General features: G+C 47.2%; 1 protein-coding gene across 1 annotated transcript in view; it reads left to right on the top strand.

Annotated features, from left to right (window-relative positions):
- Positions 1-19,253, top strand: part of LOC149352143 (uncharacterized) — a 71,550-nt gene that overhangs the window by 46,722 nt on the left and 5,575 nt on the right. Inside the window, exons 2-3 of the mRNA XM_089575666.1 lie at positions 13,749-14,050; positions 15,950-16,315. Coding sequence (XP_089431792.1) covers positions 13,749-14,050; positions 15,950-16,315 — 668 coding nt within the window. The remainder of the gene's footprint in view (positions 1-13,748; positions 14,051-15,949; positions 16,316-19,253) is intronic.

Genomic DNA, 19,253 nt, shown 5'->3' with positions numbered 1-19,253 from the left:
TAGGCATCTGATCAGTTCCCGTAACCTAAGCCTTTATGTATTTCAATAAAAGTTTTCATCATCATCATCGCGTCGTACGAAAACCGCGTGCCTGCGGGAGGGCGCACAGCGACGTGAATAAAATCGCGTAACTCCATGACACTCGTATTACGCGACAATCTCAGCCTCGCCCGTGCTGCAGTGCTAACCACTCCTCTCCACTTCGCCGCTCCAACGCGGGGAGCAGAGAATGTCACAGTGTACGCGCCTCATGGAGTGCCACGATCTGATAGGCGTCTCTCTGCGTCCTCCCACAAGTCCGTGATTTTCGAATTCGCGAGAAAAGGCCCAAAATAGTCGAGCCACAGCGGTGAGGGCAATCGCGTTTTAAAAATTCTAAAAAGTGAAAATGGCTGTTACTAACAGCCGGCTACAAATCTATAATTGCAAGGAAGTGCCTATCGATAATAGTTAAAAATTAGCTGTTAGAATTTAGTTAATCATTTTACTAGTTATCATCATTCGCATGTTTTTGATGTCCGACAACACTGCTATTACTATGCCGCAAAGTGCTCCTCTTTACCTCAAAAGCCTTATTTCTTAATATTTGAACCTTCTAAGAAAAAACGTGTATTATACACCAGGGGCCGCATTTCGTATAAGGTGTTCATCTCCCGTTGTCCACTTCGCGTACGTTTGGTCGTCTGTCCGCGTTCACTCAGATACCTATACCCACGGCTTTCAAGCGCCTGTGGCAAGTGACCCAGCCGTGGGTGGTTGGCCGCCGTACGTTACCATTGGCTGAAATTAGGTGCAATATGCAACCAATGGCGATTCCATTGGCGATTTACAGCCAATTGTGAGGTCCGGTCGCCAACTACCCAATGGCCGGGTCACTTGCAACAGACGCCTGAAAGCCGTGGGTATATCGGAGTGACCACTGACAGTGGACCGAACGGACGCGAAGTGGACAACGGAAAGTGGACAGCTTATAGAATATTGCCCCAGGAGTTTCATGGAGGCCCGCCATTAATTTAAAAATACACGGCTTTTGAGGTAAAGAGAAGCTGTTTGCTGGATAGTAATACCAGTGTTAGAGGACATGATTTGCCTATTTTTGACGTCCGCCAACAGTTGAATTACTATGCAGCAAAAATCTTCTCTTTACCTCAAAAGCCCTGTTTTTAAAAAGTTATGTGGTGGGCTTCTCTGAAACACTGGGTATACTCAAGCAAGGGCTGCCAGGTGAGAAGCTGGTTAGGATGTGTGCATGAAAGAGAGCAACCGTCATAGAAGCCACGGAGCAAGGAGAGCGTGAGAAAATGCTCACTTTTTTTAGACTTATGTTGAGTAAAGAAGAAAATGAGTGGCGTAATCAGTTTAGCAGCTAATTTAACCGAAAGGTTTTGAAAAACTTCCTAAGCTATCACCTCCGCATGCGACTTAAAGCCCTCTACCGACTAAGCTAAGGCGGCAGCTGTCTCACTTGCTACTTTCGAATGTATTTGTGTTGCGTGTAGCCTAACCAAAAGAAGCACTGATGCTTGTGAGCGTGCGTAGTGCCAAATAAATATCTTCTATAAGTTTTCTTTTGACACAAAACCATCTTCAGTACACTGTGCAGGCGATATTTTTTAAGGTCGACAAAAAACGCCGCTATGGTGTTAGTAGTAGCTGGCACATTCTGCAAATACTTTAACGCATGCTTACATAACGAAAAAGTTATCCCATTACAAAGCAAATAAGCACTGAAGGAATTTTCCGAAAAGCTTTGGCCTTTTCGAGGTGCATTGGAGAAGCATAAAAAGAGGAGAAAAATAGCAAAAGTACGTTTTCAGAATCGAATGCCAAAGGTGCGTCAGAAAAGAAATCTACGTGTTCAGACAGGCGGTGTAAGCTGCTGACAGCTAGAACAGATCCAAGCTTTTCTAACAGCAAGAAAAATAATGCCGCTATAGGAACTATTAAAAACGTAAAAGAAACAGCGACAGAGTTCAAGCTAGGCATGTTGTTTCAGGGTGGGAAAATATGAGTAAAAAACAAATAATGTCTAGAAACAAGCATCGTCCCAGCATATTTTTTATGTACACTGTGAATGGGAAATGTTAATCGCAGTTCTATTCCCTCTGTGTTCTGTTCTGCATGTTGTCACCCTTCAACATTAGCTGCAGCACTCCCACCCAGCCCCCCTGTACGCTGTATACACAAATACGCCTATATAGGAGTAAAAAAGGGAGTAAACTGTCTTATAACGCACTCCTTTTTGATAAAGCGGGGTGCACTAGAAAACAGGTTACTCTCTATTTACTCCCTTCTGTTCAGAGTGCATCCTCCGCTCCTCGCTTGTTCCAGCCACACGGCGTGGAGATACCAAAAAGAGATACCAAAAACTCGCACCGAAAACGTGGCGCCTCCAGTCAGTGCAAAAGTGCCCGGTTACATGATCGAAATGAAAGAGTTATTTATTACATTCTTGCGTCATGCATTAGGAGCGGTCTTCTGCTCCAGTCCGGTCAGAAATTTTCCACAGTGGAAAACAAAGAGTTTGGTTGCACATAGGCTCTGAAAACCAACTGTTATTGAGTAAACAAGCATTTTCATGACGACGTGTGTGCGCTAGAAAAACTAGCATTACGCACCAAAGTGCCATACACTACCTTCTCCAGAACGCGAAGGTTAGAAGGGTTAGGAAGAGAATACGCCGCACCATCTGGCACTTTAACGCTCGTGCAACGAGAACAAAAAAATGCGTAGACGAAACGCGTCTTTGACGTTTCTGGCAGAAACTGTCCAACGTTCTCGGACAAACATTTTGAAAACTGGAATATTGTAAGGTACTGTTATGGAAATATTGAAGGTAATGGTTCATTCTTCCGATGAGTAGCAAAATCTTTCTTTTAAAGCGTTACCATCAATCGCATCGAACAGTTAAGGTTGCCATAGAAAACCAATGGGGAACGCTTTTGAGGATAGCAAAAATGTTAGCAGAAAAAGAAAATCAAGACTGCCGTCGGTTGATCAGCGGACATATGGATTGTCACAGGAAAATCTAACATCCTCTGAAAAAATTGCGTTCATAAACGGTTTTGCGCTCAAAAATGTTTTTGCCCAGAACTGTTGGGTTGTTAACTTTGAACAATTTTTTGTTCCGTGTGTTGGTGGATTATAGTCGAAAGAAAAAATGTAGCAACTTCTCTGTCTGCTAACCGTCCCTCGTATCGTACTGTATTTTAGGCACAGCAGATCTTTACCTGCAAGAGAAGTGTTTAATTTCTTGAGGGATTACATATTTAGGTGCTACTACTCTCTTCAAAGCCAAGAAATTTGCTTTTTTTCCTAGTCTGCCGTTTCGACAAGAAGCATTAATTTCTTCCGCCCGTTCGCAAGAAAGCTGACAGGAATTCAGCGAAGATCCCGAGACAATAAATACGGCCGTCCTCTGTGTATCGTAACGAAAGTTACTTCCTCTTTGGAATTATTGAAATCGCTTCGACAGGAAGGGGGTACCGGTGCGCCGCCGCCCGTGTAAGCATCTCCTTACAGAGCACGCGTATTTGCAGCTAAAGCTTTTAGATGATTTAAGTGCTGAGTGCGAAGTTCGATTAATTTTTTTGTATGGCAGGTCTAGAAATGACCAAGTATAGAAGTCACGGCAGACAGACGGCCACGGCTAAGGGCGAAACTGGTCGCTATCACGATTCGGGGGAACATCCGATGTTTAATATTTAGACACCGAGGAGCTCGAGCTGAATGAGCTTGATTTTTCCTATTTTTTTTTCAATGAGGAGTTACAAAATTTAGTTGGAGGGGACGGTTGATTGCTTCGCAGTTCGTAGATTCGCTGGTGCGGTGTTTGCCCCGGTATTCATGAGCGGAGGCAACGTCTCGCGTGTCAGCGAAAAATCGCTCGCGCTGCAAGGCGCTGGCACTGAAAGACGCTCCCCGACCTTTTTTTCCGACGAGGTCAGCGAAAACTCCACGAGGGAGCACTCAGCGCTAGTTATTGCTTCCTCCGGATCCGGGTGCGCAGTTGGCCGGGCACCTGACGGCGTCGATACCTCACCTGAGGTGTTCCGCTCTGCGCACCGTTGCGTGAGCCTCTTAAAACGCCGTTCTCGTGCTTCGCTTTCCCGCTCGGCACTTTGCGCTTGTAGAAACGAGGGACACACTTTTCGGTCCCAATTTGGAGCCTTATGGAAGCCCCGAAGGGAGAGCGCAGTGCGTGGTATTAGTTAATGGTCTGGGCAACACGAAAGGCCACTTGGTTTCCAGATAACGGTAATTCCAGATGAGTCACGAGAGCAGGCTCGTGTAGGCGCCTCTGTAACGAGTAGGCATTATGAGATTGCGAAAAGCTTGCAGCAAGCAATCAATGAATAAAAATGAGGTGCTTTGCACAAAGTACCTCAGAGTGCATTGTGCCCACTTAAGGGGGGGGGGGGGGGGGGGTTATGGTAGAACTGTCTGCCTTCGATTCTTTCCCTTGAAGTAAGGCGCAGAAGCGAGTTTCGCTGTCGTCACCTTGTGGAGAGGATTTCATTGCAGTGCGTTGAATCAGCGATGGTGTTAAGAGGACTCTTTATTCCTATTTTAAACAGCCTTCAATGAAAAGGGTGATGTTGACTTTCTATGTTAATGTTAGTGCGAACCACCTGCTGCCATTAACGTTTTTTTAGTTTGCATCTATATATGATAGTAAAAAGATATAAAAAAATCATAATCATGATAATAAAAAACCAAGAGCTTAGTTCATCAAAACCACTTGCCATATTCCTTTTATATCCAAATACAAAATAAGATAAGTTACACACCAATGCTGTCTACCGTAAAACTTTTGAAATTAGGGTAAGTTGTGCATGAGTGCAATTAGAGCGAAGTCGTCTACAGACTTTAGGCGTCCCGTGTAGAAATGGTACTTGTCGCACTGCGTTCATTTTCTCCTTCAGCATTTCTAGCTGCACCCACTGACGTCAAAGTTCAAAACGAGCGTTCTAGTGACGTACGTTGAAAATAGCTATCGGAAAAGATTTAGTTAGGAAGGATATAATTCCACTCTCTGTGGAAATGAACGAAGCAAGCAGAAAGAAGATAGATTTGCATTCATTTCAGTGCGCGAGTGGATGGTACAGAAATATACTTTTGATGTACCCAAAGGCAAAAATCTTTGCCGATCATGGCCACAAAGTGTCAGTGACAGTGTATTTCGGCCCTGTTCAACAGCCTATAGAAAACAGTAGTGCCACTGCGACTGCGAAGGAGAAAAAAACGTGGAACTTTTTGGACGAGTTAAACCGAGTTTATTCTTTTGACACACTTATCGTTCCTTGCAAACTTGAGAAATCAAAGTCTAGCGCCGACTAGTGTTCCATAAAGATGCAGTTTTAGGGATGACGGAAGAAAAAACAGTTACGTCACAAACTCCCGAGCATTCGCATAGCGTTATTGATTATGTGGTTAATTAGAAGAGACGATGTGGGTTGACGTAATTGAAGCTTGTAGGTAGAAGTAACATGTTCTGGACCCAAAAACACTGTTATAGAAACAGTAGGTGGCTTACTTTACTCGATACATGATCCCAGCAAAACTCTTTGCTAAGTAGTTTTAGGTCGCTGCATCCAACGGTAGCAGCAGACGTAAGTTGCTTTAATGTGGACCTGCTGTGTGGTGACGTCCTGGCGCTTCAAGAATGTTTCGGAGTGCCGCACAACCGTCACTGAAAAGAACAGAAGATTGGAATAAGTCGTTAGTGCAGATTAAGAAAATAAAGGGACTCAAATTCGAGCCTTGAAGCACGCTACAGTAGACTGATCTTGACGAACAAAAAAGCGTATTAAGAATTGAACCGCCTAATGTTTGTATGTCAGAGCATATTTGTTGGAACCACTTTTGAGGATAGGTCGTACTCTTCTATTATTTAAAGATATGATCATTGCTAGAGATTGCTATTTTCTAATGTGAATCTATGGACGAAATGCTGTCCTTACAGGGTACGACGCTAAAACGTTGGAAGCAATCAGGAAAGAAAGCGACTGGTGCACTTTTGTTCTATTAAACTACATTTACGAGTGCATTTCGAGTGGCGCTTTATTTTAGGGATATCCTAAGAGCTTCTGTCGGTCATACGCACCCTTCCTTGATGTAATATAATGTGATTTGATATTGGGTAACAGATTATCTGCGAAAGTTAGCCAAATTTTCAGCCCGCATGCATATGCCAAGACGGCGGATCTGCACTGCGTTGAGCTAAAAGTTAAAAACGAAATCTCTCTGGCGTGATTTCAGAGACATTCTAGGCACTATTCAGAAAAGACAATGAATGGGGCAGCCTGTAAGCGCAGCACGTTTTCAAAACTGGGCCTTCACAACAAAAATACTCCATTCCAATTCTATTCAGTAATTATTTTGGTCCTCCGTCATACGTAGAGCAGCCGTACGGCCTCGATATATCAGGGACATGCCTTTCGGAGAGGCGAACGATAACAATAGAAGATTATCGAAAAAAAATGACAGTATTGACCAGCCCTGAAGTCTTTCCCTTGCAGTTTATTGTTCTGCGTTGCTTGGTGTATTAAAAAGCTACGAGAATTATTTGCAGCTACTTTCTCTGGGCGGCCATTTACCAACACAGCCCTTGGGTTTTTGTTAAATATTCGAGAACTCGAGGCCGTAGAGCAGCAGCGTTCCGTTTATGATACGGGCGCACCAAATCCTGTATACGGCATACATATGCACGTTTTATGTGCGATGGTATAGAGGGAGGGAGAAAAATGGGCAAAGCGGAAGTTTCGTGTTCATGTGAGTACGCCCGGCAATACGTCTTGCTTCTTCTAGGGGGAGGGAGAGAGGGGCATCTTAACTGCCACCAATTTCTTTGCGCTGCGCTAAAAGTAGGCCTTCCGTCTTGTGCAAGTCGTGGCGCGAGTTAACATTTTCTCTGGTAATCGCACTAAGCGAGTGGCAACATCTTGCCTTTCTTTGAACATGACGTCTTGTTCTCATTTTTGAAGCCAGGCGCATGGAGAGATGTTATGACGTAGTCCGCCCTCTTGGAAACTTTGTGTGCTCCTGACCCATTGATTAGGATGGCGGCAGTTTGAAACAGCAAAGAAGAATGGAGCGCAGGTCGTAGGCTGTAATGATACCAAGTCTCGAGCCCTAACATTCAACCCCGGTGCAGAGCTACCACGCGCAGGCGCTGCAAAAGACGCCGTCTTTCTGGCGTTCCGGGTCACTTGTTCCAAACTCGCACCCGCATTCAAGCGAAGCCCGTTATTACGGCGAAAAAAAAAGGCATAGTTGCTTTACTTCCAAATTGCTCAAGGCGCTTTAGTGGCCCGTCCACAAGTTACTCGGGCCAAGATGACTTGTATTTACGTACTGAGCAGCCGGTGAAGAAAATAAATCAAAGCAGCTTCACACGCTCTAAACAGCGGGTAATAAGTGCACGAAAGAACAGACCCGCCTAGACTGCCTTATTATTCACAAATCCACGATGTACCTCTTACTTTGCACACGCATGACGCACTGCAGAAGAAAGAAAAGCAGAGGGAGGAAGTCAAGGTCTAGAGGGAGATTACAGCGATAGTACAGGACCTTGCGAAAGGGTAATCAGAGTACATTTTTTTCCCCCTCTAGCTTCACAGTTTTTTTGTTTTTTTTGCGCCGTCGCGCTAGTCTCAAATGGCTTAACTGCACCCGTGTTCACTTCTACCACCATAGCTGGCAGCCATGGGGATGCGGTGTGCTACTCCCTTCTTGAGAAGACGCCGTCAAAGATTCCGTTGTCGCGGAGATGGATCAACTACCGCCGGACTGTCATGGCCTAAGTGCTACGCTTCAAAAAACAAGGATCTCCCGTGGAAGGAAAAAAGTGCATAAGCTTCCAGAAATTTCAGTGTTTACCTTTGCGCTATTATCTTCCTGTGCGCCGCACTGTTAGCATGCAGTCCAGCGTCCTTCTGTAGAGCGTTCTTCCAATCGCGGTTGCCTCCTATCACAAAAGCACAACCTGCAAGCTGTGGCGTTCCCAAGCATGTCAACTTTTCTACTCTACAGCTGAGATAGAAACCATGACGGGCAAAATGCGAGAATAAAGTTTGTTTGTGTGTGATGGGGGAGAGGAGGAAATAACTTCACAGAAAGAGCGATGATGTGGCGGCAGCCATGGAAGGATGGAAAAGATGGAGAAATAAAATAAGGAAGGGCAACACGCGGGAGGGACGAAGGGAAGGGTTTGGTTTATGGTAGTGTAACGTCCCAAAGCGACTCAGGCTACGAGGGACGCCGTAGTGAAGGGCCTCGGATAATTTAGACCAGCTGGAGTTCTTTGTACAGACATCGTGCACTAACATAGCACAGTACACGGGCCTCTAGCATTTCGCCTCCATCGTAATGCGACCACCGCGGCCGGGATCGAATCCGCGTCTTTCGCGTCAGCAGCCGAGCACCATAACCACTGAGCCACAGGGGCGGCACAGAAGGGAAGGAAAAAGAGAAAAATGTCGCGGGGAAAAAGTAAGAGAACCCGCCATAAGATCAAGACACACTGGAGGATAAAGATATATTGTGAAAGATACAAGACATAAAACGGTGCTCAACTAGAAAAACCCCACGCGAGTAAACGAGGCGACGCTGACACATGTGCCTCCCGCGGAATTTATTTTGCAAGGTTCGCTTATATCTTCCGCTTTCACTGATAACAGCATATTTTTCAAAAGCCGGCTGGCAACCACAGTTCCTGCAATGAACTCCAGTGTTGTCAATTATCACTCTCTGGTCACTGTAATAATGTTCCTGCTGAAGATCGTTAGTACAACAGCTCCCAGGAACGGACAAGTGATTTCCTCGGCGTGCGTCACGATACGCGTTCTGTGATAGTTCCTGGCACATGGGCCTTCCTGCCTCTCAGGCACGTTTTTGCATTTGCAAATATTGGAAAGTTCGTTGGGCGCAGGAAATTGCTGCATGAGGGACGAAGTGAGGATGGCGTGGTTAGTAAGTGCGCCAATTTTGTTAGCGGCTTGCTGCGCTCTTTGTTTTGTTATTTGCCTTTTGTGCACTATGCGTTTTGTCGTTGTTCCGGAACTTGTAATTCACTTTGTGCATAATAAGCATGAGTTGCCAGTCAGCGCTTGTCCTGCGTCGCTGCTTTCGTGTCTCCTTTCCACACGCACTTTTGTTTGTTTCGCCAGCTAGCCCAAACCGCAACTTTAATGTCAGCAAGCGTGTAATGATATAAATAAGGGCAGCTAACATCGGAAAGCTAAATGACAGGTGCGTTAGCACGCCGTCAGTTGCCCTGTTGAAAAGAAGAGACAGCATTCATCTCTGCCTAAGTGTGATTCTCAGCATACCTTGAAGTTTCGCGCCTGTGTTTCATTACCACCTCGCCTGCGTTAATTTTGTTTGCATCCCACCTTCATTCCTTCGAAGTTTTAATCCATCAGCAGGCCTCTTTATCAGCGGACTTTTATACACGCGGCACTCTTTGTTTTCTTGTTTTTCATCTCACTGGATTTTAGCGGTTTCCCAGTTGTAATTGTATTTTAGCGCGTTTATCCAAGTCAGTTTATTTATTGATTAATTTATTTATAGACACTTTGATTTAGTATACGATTATAGCAGGGTGGGTATACATCAAACTTACAAGCATACAAACGCACTCAAGTTCATAACATTTGCAGGCATTTTACAAACATCAGCAAAAAGCTATGGGTGACAATCAAGCTATTAAATTTATTCCAGTCTGTTATTGTCCTCGGAAAAAAGCCCCCCCCCCCCCCCCTCATCGCAGAATACAAAGAGTACCATACCGCCGCCCCCGTTTGGCTCGTGGTCTCTATGACCGAGAAGTTGTCCAGGGTGCCCGAAGAAGGGCCTCATAATGCGTTCAAGCTGCAGACGTCCCTCACCATGTCATCTGCGGTGTTGCTCGACTCGAAGGGCGTCCTGAGGACGTTTCGAATACCCGAGGACATTTTACACTACTTCTTGGTCACGCGTCTGGAAGAATGAGAGCGTGAGAGCGTCTTGATATAGGCGTCACCTGGTGTAAAATGATATTCTGAAAATTCCTGGTCTGACAGCGTACCAGGAGCGATGCATAAAATGTAGCGGCAATGCTTAATTATGCCGCCATTTAGGCTAGCTCCTGTTAACAAACCAAAGGATAGGCAACAACTAAGCAGCGATTATCATGTATTCCACAGTACTGACAGCATTCATCTCTCGTGTATCTATCTGCCTGTGTGTCATGTTTGCCTGTACACCAGCTTCGAGCGTGTCGTAGTAAACTCCACTTAACATAAATGCTGTCCTATCGATCCTATCGACAGGCATTTTCTACAGGCCTTCCGGCTGATGCACGAGCGTCTGCTCAGCGTCACTGCATTAGCAGCTTGCAGCTGCGAAGCTAAGGGAACTTTGCATGTCGTTATAATTTTTTGATGGAATAAAAAAACGGCAAGCACGAAGCCTGCATAAGAGACAAAATAGTCTTCGTATAATTACGCGACATGTACTAGCAAATGAGAAACCTGTGCTAAATGGGAACAGTTGGGGATAAGAGTTAATGGAGACTACCAAGTAATCCGCGATTCGCTGATAACATTGCCTTGCTAAGTCACTCAGGGCGTGAACTGCAAAGCATGATCAATGAGTTAGACAGGCAGATCAAAACGGTGGGGCTAAAATTAACATGCAGAAAACCAAAGTACTGTTCAACAGTCTAGCAAGGGAACAGCAGTTCGCAATTGGTAGCGAGGTGCTAGAAGCAGTAAGAGAATATGTCTACTTAGGGCAGGTAGCGACCGCTGATCTGGATCATAAGAGGGAAATAACTAGAGGGATAAGAATGGGGTGGAGCGCATAAGGCAGGTTCTCTAAATCACGAATGCAATTTTAATAATATCACTCAAGAGAAAAGTATGCAACAGGTGTATCTTACCGGTACTCACCTATGTGGCAGAAACGTGGAGGCTAACTAAAGCGGCGTTTACATGTCGGGGTTGAGTTGGGGAGTTGAGTGGAAAACCGGTTATTCATGTAAACACCGCACAGTCGGGTCCGGGAGTCGAGGGAGCGAGTCCAGTCAACTCCGCTGCAGGGGGGGGGGGGGGGGGGGTTCACTCTCTCTACCCCAATGGCAGATAGCATGTAAACCGGACCGAGTCGAAGAGTCGGTTTAGTGGGAAGAGAGAGGATAAATGCGATCCTGTCCTTCGCTTGCGCCCTCGCGCCTCCGAGACAGTGGTCATGCCGCAATCTCTGAGGCTGCCACTGCCCTCTCCCGCTGTGCTGCTCGACGCTTGGTGTCGCTGCAGTTGGACCGGTCTCGACTCCCTAAAACCGAGTTCATGTAAACACGCAGAAAGAAGGTTCAGTTCAAGGACAACGCAGCGAGCTATGGAAAGAAAAATGATAGCTGTGACATTAAGAGATCGTTTTCTTTTCTTGAAATTTAAATAGCGCTACATTTTTAGACGAATACGTAGATAGACATGACAGGACGGGCAATGACTAACTATGATAGTTGGTGTCAGCACCCGTCCTGTCATGTCTGTGTATTCGTCTAAAAATGTCGCGCTGTTTAAATTTCAAGAAAAGAAGATGCATCGCCAACTAGCCCCGCAACGTGTTTTGTTAAGAGATCGGAAGCGGCCGGAGTGGGTGAGGAAACAAATGCGGGTTAATGACATCTTAGTCGAAATCAAGAGGAAGAAATGAGCTGGAGCAGGGCATATAATGTGAAGACAAGATAATCGCTGGTCCTTGAGGGCAAACGGAGTGGATTCCAAGAGAAGGCAAGTGTAGCCGGGTGTGGCAGAAAGTTACAGTGGGCGGATGAGATTAAGAAGTTTGCAGGAATACGGTGTCCTCAACTCGCAAAGAACAGGGTTAATTGGAGAGACGTGGGAGAGGCCTTTGCCCTGGAGTGGGCGTAGTCAGGCTGATGATGATGATGAGATTTTTTTTAACTCCAGAAGGAGACGAAGGATCAAACTTCACTTCAACGACAACGTTGTATCATTGCTGCAATTTACGCGAGCCTTATTATTTTCTGCATGTAGCACTATTTTTACGGGCAACGCATTACCTGCTCATACGTTTTTGTGGCAGCATGGCACTTCATTTCAGTTAGAACTTTCGTTGTTGCGTTCTCCGCAGAAAGTGCGTGTCAGTTTTGGCGTTTTGGATCTCCTTCTTCTAAACTGCTGTGTGCGTTAAAGCTAGACTGAGGATAAATTAAAGTTCACCTGTATCGATAGTTTGGTTGGTTTATGGAGTTTAACGTCCCAAAGCGACTAAGGCTATGAGAGACGCCGTAGTGGAGGGCTCCGGAAATTTCGACCACCTGGGGTTCTTTAACGTGCACTACCATGCTAGCTACCAAAGACAAAGTTCACCAGCGGCAAAGATGCTACTTTCACTGAAAGCTTTGCCTTTATATAAGCTGTAAAACCACAAACTAAACACGGGTGACACAGTCAACAGTCGATCTTGCTAGTAGACTGCAGTGCGTCAACACAAGTTTTTGTGCGCTGATCCCAGAGGCTAGGCTACGCCGTCATTCACTTCAAAACGGTGATAACAGCGTCATTTTAGGTGTAGACATCACAAACTTTGATCGTGTGCCGGGAAAATATTGCGGTAATTTTTTTTAGCAGTAAATGCACCTTATGCTCTCGGACTAAGATACCGTAGCCAAAAGGAGCCGCGGAAGTAACTTTACTATAAATAAAAATTGGACGAAGTTCCCATTGCGCCTTTAAGGCCAGGGATTATTTTATGTTGATTTGACACGAAGGATCCGCTGCGGTAGCTCTGGTTTCCGCATTCGGCTGCTGATCGCAAGTTCTCCGGCTCGCTCCGCTGCGGCGGCTGTATTTCGTAGCAGGCGAAATAAAAAACGCCCGTGTTCTGTGCGATGACAATGCACGTTAAAGAATTCATGGAGGTCTAACTAAATCCGCAAACCTGCACTATACGACGTCCCTCGTAGCCCATGTCTCTCTTCGGGAAGTTAAATCCCACAATTTTATTTTTCACTAAGGCAGCAGCTTCCAACATTTTCTGGAATCTGTTTTCCTTAGAATAATTCTTGGTGAAGAAGTAACAGTATAGCTGTGGGCGTTTGCGAATACGTAGTATGTTAATGAGATGATTATAGATTGCGCTGAAATGCCTCGTTTTGCGTCTTTGTTAGCAGCGGGATGTTAAGGAATTAGTAAGAATGCGACGTCATTTGGCCCAGCGCAGCTGACAAGAAGTTGTATGCATGCTAATCAACACCGCAGGTAAGTGAAGTGGAAGGCCAACTTTGCTGGACTGCTGTCAGCCCTGGCGAAGCGGCTGGAGAACCAGGCATGCTTCATTCTGCCGCCGCGGTGCATCTGCGATTATGGCGCTCGGCTGCTCACCCAAAAGATGCGGGGTCAATGCCGGCTGCAGTGGTCGAATTTCGATGGAGGCAAAATTCTAGAGACGCGTGTACTGTGCGATGTCAGTGCACGTTACAGAACCCAAGGTAGTGAAAATTTCCGAAGCCCTTCACTACGGCGTCCCTCATAGCCTGAGTCACTTTGGGACGTTAAACCCCCATAAACCATAGACCCTTCATTCTGGGGAATATTGACAATATCATCAAGATCGAGAACCGGCGAAGCAAGCAGATAATTGAGACCTTTCGGACGAGGAGCTACGACCCTGACCCGCTCTTGTTATGGAAGAAGCAGCAGGAGAAAAAGACCGGCCGGCGTGACAACCGGCAGAGTCCCAAGATGAAGATGAGAAAGCAGCAGCGGGCGATGACGACGACGACGAAGACAAAGAGGGCGGCAGCGTATGCTACTTGCTGGGCGTTCTGCTGTACAGCCTGACCCGTGACGACTTGCTCAAGAAGAGGGGCGAGATGAGTGCGGAATTGGAAGTCCCGCGAGGAGAGCCACCCGAGAACCTTTTGGAGGAAGACCTGGACGCCTTATGTGAAAAGCAGGACGAAATGGAGCAGGCCGAACGGAACGAAGAGCGTGCCGCCAAAGCCCCGAAAGACTTCAAAGGCGGACGCGGAAAGGTACTTGGCAAACAAATTTATTTGCTATTTCCTCAAGCTCTCAAGGCCCGTAGGCTTTACTGAATTATCTAATCGCGTGTCACGGTGTACTAGATTTGTTGAAGCGGCACTACTTTTTTTTTCTTATCGATCTCGCTGCACTTGAACTACAAAAGCAATTGTAAACTTTGTGCATGTTTGTCATTCTGATATATTGACCACGCTTACGCGAAGCTGCCCAAGTCGCGAAATATTTTAATCTCGTCTTCATTTACCTCTTCCTCCACAGTGCGGTCCAAATGCCCACCCGAAGGCTGCTACCGCGCCTTTACTTGTAACTACTTACCTCTAAAGTCTCGCGCAGAGGGTTCGAGAGGTGGTTTGTTACGACTGCGCGTCCATGCGATGACAACAATGGCTACACGAGGTGCTAGGCACATGCTACGTGCAAAAGGTGGTTACGTGATCGCGGGGAAGAGGCACGGGTGGCCGGCAGTGGGAAATGTCCCATAAAAAGCTCTCAGTAAAACATATAGGATTACTTTGGTGCGTTTCATGTCTGCAAGTGGCGCATATGGAAGTATTTACAGAAGTCTCGGTACCGCACGATGACCTGTGCATCGCCGTAACTGTTTACTCGTGCAGTAATGTAACTACAAAACTAGCACACATGCATGCAGCGTAACTGCTATCAGCAGCGAGTAGCAAACGATAACTTCCAGTAGACTCTTTTCCACGGCCCCTCGCTGTGTCTGTTCCCATCTGAGCACGTCCGTACGTTGGCTTTGGGCGCCTTCACTTTTTCCCTCGGATTTCAAGCACTTCGTTATGCCCTGCCTGGGAGACGTAAACCATTAGTCACGGGTACCACAAATGTCGCCACCCTTTGCGCGAATAAATTAGTGGATTAGAATGGGACGCCCTGTTTTCTTTGCCATTTTCAAGCGCTCTCATCACTTTCACGCAGACAGGGTGTTTAGTATGTAATACCAATAGCCGGTTGCCTATAACTAAGGTAGTGGGCACTGAACTCATTCAAGCAGTCGAAGACGCCACAGGTCCTGTACGGTCGTGTCTGGCTTATGCTGGCCTGGATTGGCAGCAGTAGGTGATGAGAGATAATGGAGAATGCGTTAGTAATCTGTGATTTGCTGATGACATTGCCTTCCTAAGTCACTCAGGAGATGAACTGCAAGGCATGATCAATGTCTTACACAGGCATAGAAAGACGGTTGGTCTAAAATTAATGTGCAGAAACCCTAAGTAATGTTCAACAATATCGGAAGGGAACAGTAGTTTACGATTGGTAGCAAGGCGCTGAAAGCGGTAAGTGAATACGTCCACTTAGGACATGTAGTGACCGCAGATCTGGATCACCAGAGTGGAATAACTAAATAAGAATGAGGGTCTGTCAATAATGGCAGTTTACTAATATCTCTCAAAAACAAAGTATACAGCAATTTTATCTTACCGGTACACACCTATAGTGCAGAAATATGGAGTGTAACTAAAAGGGTTCAACTTAAATTGATGAAAACGCACCTAGCTATGGAAAGAAAAATGATAGGTGTAACGTTAACAGGAAGGAAGAGGGAAGAGTGAGTCAGGGAACGAGCGCTGGTTAGCGACATCGTAGTCGAAATCAAGAACAAGAAATAGGTTTGTGGTAGGCATGTATTGCGAAGGCAAGACAACTATGATCGTTAATGGTAATGGACTGGATTTCAAGAGAAGGCGCGTAACAGGGGGCAGAGAAAGTTAGGTGGGCGGCAGAGAATAAGAAGTCTGTGGGGATAAGGTGGCGGCAGCTGGCACTGGGCACGGTTAATTTGAGATATGGGAGAAGCCTTTGTCTTGCAGTGGCCGTAGTCAGGATGCTGATGACGATGGACAATGATGATGATGTTTTTCCCCCTGCAGGCGGGTACTTGTAAAAAGACTGAGATCGAGACGAACCGTTCGGCGCGGAGCAAGCGCGTGGTGCCTAAAATCGAATGGGAGGCCAAGAAGACCAACAAGGGCACCAGATCACGCCGCGGAGCCCGGAAGGCTGGCCAAGACGACCAGCACGCTGGAGCTTCGACGGAACGCAGTGCTGACGATCAGCCGGTAACTGCGAATGCACCTCAACGCAAGCGCGCTGCCAGTGCTGAAGCCAAGCCTTCTGGCAGCAAGCCCAAGCCAGTGAAAACGAAGTACTCCTGGTCTGGATCGTCCGAAAGCGACGGGGCTATGAGTTTCGGCTCCGGCAATGATGACCCCGATGTGCCGGCTGCGGGGCCTTCGGTAAGTCGAGCTCGTAGTACGTCAATGGGGGACACACGACAAGTAGACACATCTAGCAGGCTGGCTTTCAGTGCGTCGTTTTATTGACGCGTGATAAACAGAAACTAGGGCAGTGACCTCGCCGTAGCGATGTCACCACGTCTTCCCTCGTTTATTGTTAATGGCATTCGTCTCGTGTCTATAGCGTTCATCTTTCATTCTCGCGCTGCTACCTCGTTACATAGTGCATTGGCCTGCGTAGCGACGCAAGAGCTCTAATCAAGCGAGAGCTGTCTCCATGAAGCCCCTGTTCTAATTTCTGGAAGGCGTACCTTTCACCTACCCCGCGCGAGTGCTGTCTTGTAAAGTGCCGTCAGCAAGCATACGTGTCGTACGGTCAGGATAATGATGACAGGCAGGGCAGGTAGACAGGGATACGGCAAGGCACTTTTAAAATAAACTTTATTCGCTGACCTTGTGCCCTCACAACTCGGCGGCGGCGACAACAGCAAGTGCACGCTGATGTCGTCGAGAATAAAATGCTGGCTGCTCAATCTAAAGGCGACTGCGAACTTAAAAAAAAAGGCTTCTGAAAACGCCTACAATAATCTCGAGCATCGTCGAAACCGTTACGCGCAACCATTACAGTTCTAGAATGCACTTATTGCGTATCGTGTAAAAACATGGTAAGGCTGCTTGATGGTGGGGATAAACAGAACAAAAGAAAACTTCGCGGCACTATTGCACATGATTGAAGAATTTGGTGGAAGAGCGGTAAGGCGGACGTGGGTCCCATCGCTGCGTCTACTGGCGACCTGGAGCTCTTATCGAGGCCGTTAGGCGCGCTGCTGATCGGGATGATTTTTCGTCATTGACTGTTCGATGCCTTTCAGTTTTCTGTTTTAGCAGTTAGTAGTCGTTTGCTAATAAAAAAATACAAAAAGTAAGTAAAACGTGTTGCCAGCCGGGGCAGTTGCGAATCTAATAATCAGCGCTACGGGGCCCATCGGTCCATTCTAAGTTATTTTTGCACACACACAAAAAAAACGACACTATCAGGACGAGGAAGACTGGACAGGGGATCTAATAGGTTAACCACCCGAGCTGCGGCCGACGGAAATAAAGGGGCATGGAGAAGATACCAAGGAGAAGTACAGAGGGGAGCGATAGCGAGAAAGGACAGAGGTGTTTATACACTATTTATGTTGCTTACAAAACAAAAATTTGAACTAGTTTGCGTCACTCGCACCCGAGTGTACAGGCACTGCCCGAATTATAACCACACGCGAGTGCCCACTGCCCATACTTACAACAGAAACGCTCCACATACAAAGCCGCACGCACGTAGCGTCCTGTCGCTACTAAGTGTCAGCAAAAAATTGGCTGTGGTTTAGCTCTGGTTAAACCTAGAGTGACGCGATAGCTACAGCTGGCCGAGTGGAACTCACTCAGTCGAATTGCTAAGTCTGTCTTTCGCCGCTCCGTTTCGCTGGGCGTTCCTCCTTCATCTTCGTTCCTAGGATTGGATTCACTCTCTCCCCCTCTCCACTCCTCCCCTACTCGGTTTCGCCGGCGCGCCGCATCGCCGACAGCTGCTCCGCACCACGTGACCAACCACGGGACTAACCACGGCGCCACCACACTGAAGGCTCGAAACACTAGCGTAATGTAGGCGCACGGCACGCACACCAGCTGCGTGCTCTGACGTCACTCCGCACAAGCCACAACCGACGAGGCGGGCGGCGTCTGCTCCGTCGTCAGCGCAGCGGCGAGGCGCGCGGCGCACACACCAGCTGCGGGCTATGACGTCACTCCGCGCATGCTCACTGCTGACGGAGCCATGGTGCCACGGCTCAGTGCGCAGCCACGCTGACCTCGCGAAGCGGCTGGCGTAGTGTAGCTATCGCTACAAAAGTGCACGCGCGCGGCGCACTGCGCAAGCGGCCCGGCTGGGGTGCCCGGCAGCATATCGTCGGGAGCAGCACGCACGGAGCGTTCATGTCACGCGCGCACTGTGTAACTGGAGATGACTAAGCGGGACAGCAGGAAAGGATAGACGATTCCGTTATTGAAGACTGTCGCGACGATCCTGGAAACTCGTGTGCCTCGCGTCATGTCCAGTTTCTCTGAGAGCCATAGTGACGTAGAAGCGAAAACTGGGCGAGTTGGTAAACGTTCAGGAGATTTGAACACCGCGTAGAAACGAGGACTGAGCAAGGAACACGCAAAAAAAAAGAAGCGCTTACTCTCAACTGATTTTTAATTAGGAACGACTCATGGCTCATGGTTATAAAGGCTTCAAACACACGGGCGGGCGCACAAGCCACAAGCAAACACCCAAAAGCAAAAACAAATCAAAGGACACGCGTTTAATAACGTCATGAAGATGCAATAGTTCCTGCAAGATAATCTAGCTCGATCGGGTGTAACGCCACCCAAGCTTTGGCGCGACACGGGGGATGCGATGCGGCGATGAGATATGTCGCTATCTCCTGACACAGCTGATTTATGTGCCTGTGCACAGCTTCGATAGCCCCCAACTCCGGGAAACATACTGTACTATTTTCTTTGCCTCAACCGCGTGTATAGATAACCAGGTAGGAGGAAGCGGTCAAAGCCCCCAGCGACCGCTCGTGTTCTCTGAGACAAACGTTAAGGTACCTTCCCGCCTCCCCATAATAAACTTTCCACATGAGAGCGGTACTCTATACACAATCCCTGTGTTGCACGGCACGTATCTTTTGGCGTGCTTAGCAGTGCACCTTCCTGCATTCAGCCTCGACTCATACAGCTTCTTTCTGACCGCAGCACATATTTTGCCAACCTTCTGCTCAGCGGTAAAAACCAGCTGTGTGCGAATCCTGGCGGCACCTTTTTGAGGCTATGGAGACACCGTGCAGATATGGGATGGACGCAATTTCTTCTTTTTGTAGCCGGAACCTTCTCGGAACTTTGGCCA

The sequence above is a fragment of the Amblyomma mixtum genome, chromosome 3, assembly GCF_055824585.1.
Source record: "Amblyomma mixtum isolate Tamu chromosome 3, ASM5582458v1, whole genome shotgun sequence".
Taxonomy (NCBI): Eukaryota; Metazoa; Arthropoda; class Arachnida; order Ixodida; family Ixodidae; genus Amblyomma; species Amblyomma mixtum.
The sequence above is the reverse complement of the archived record's forward strand: the minus strand, read 5'-3'. Positions and strand labels throughout refer to the sequence as shown.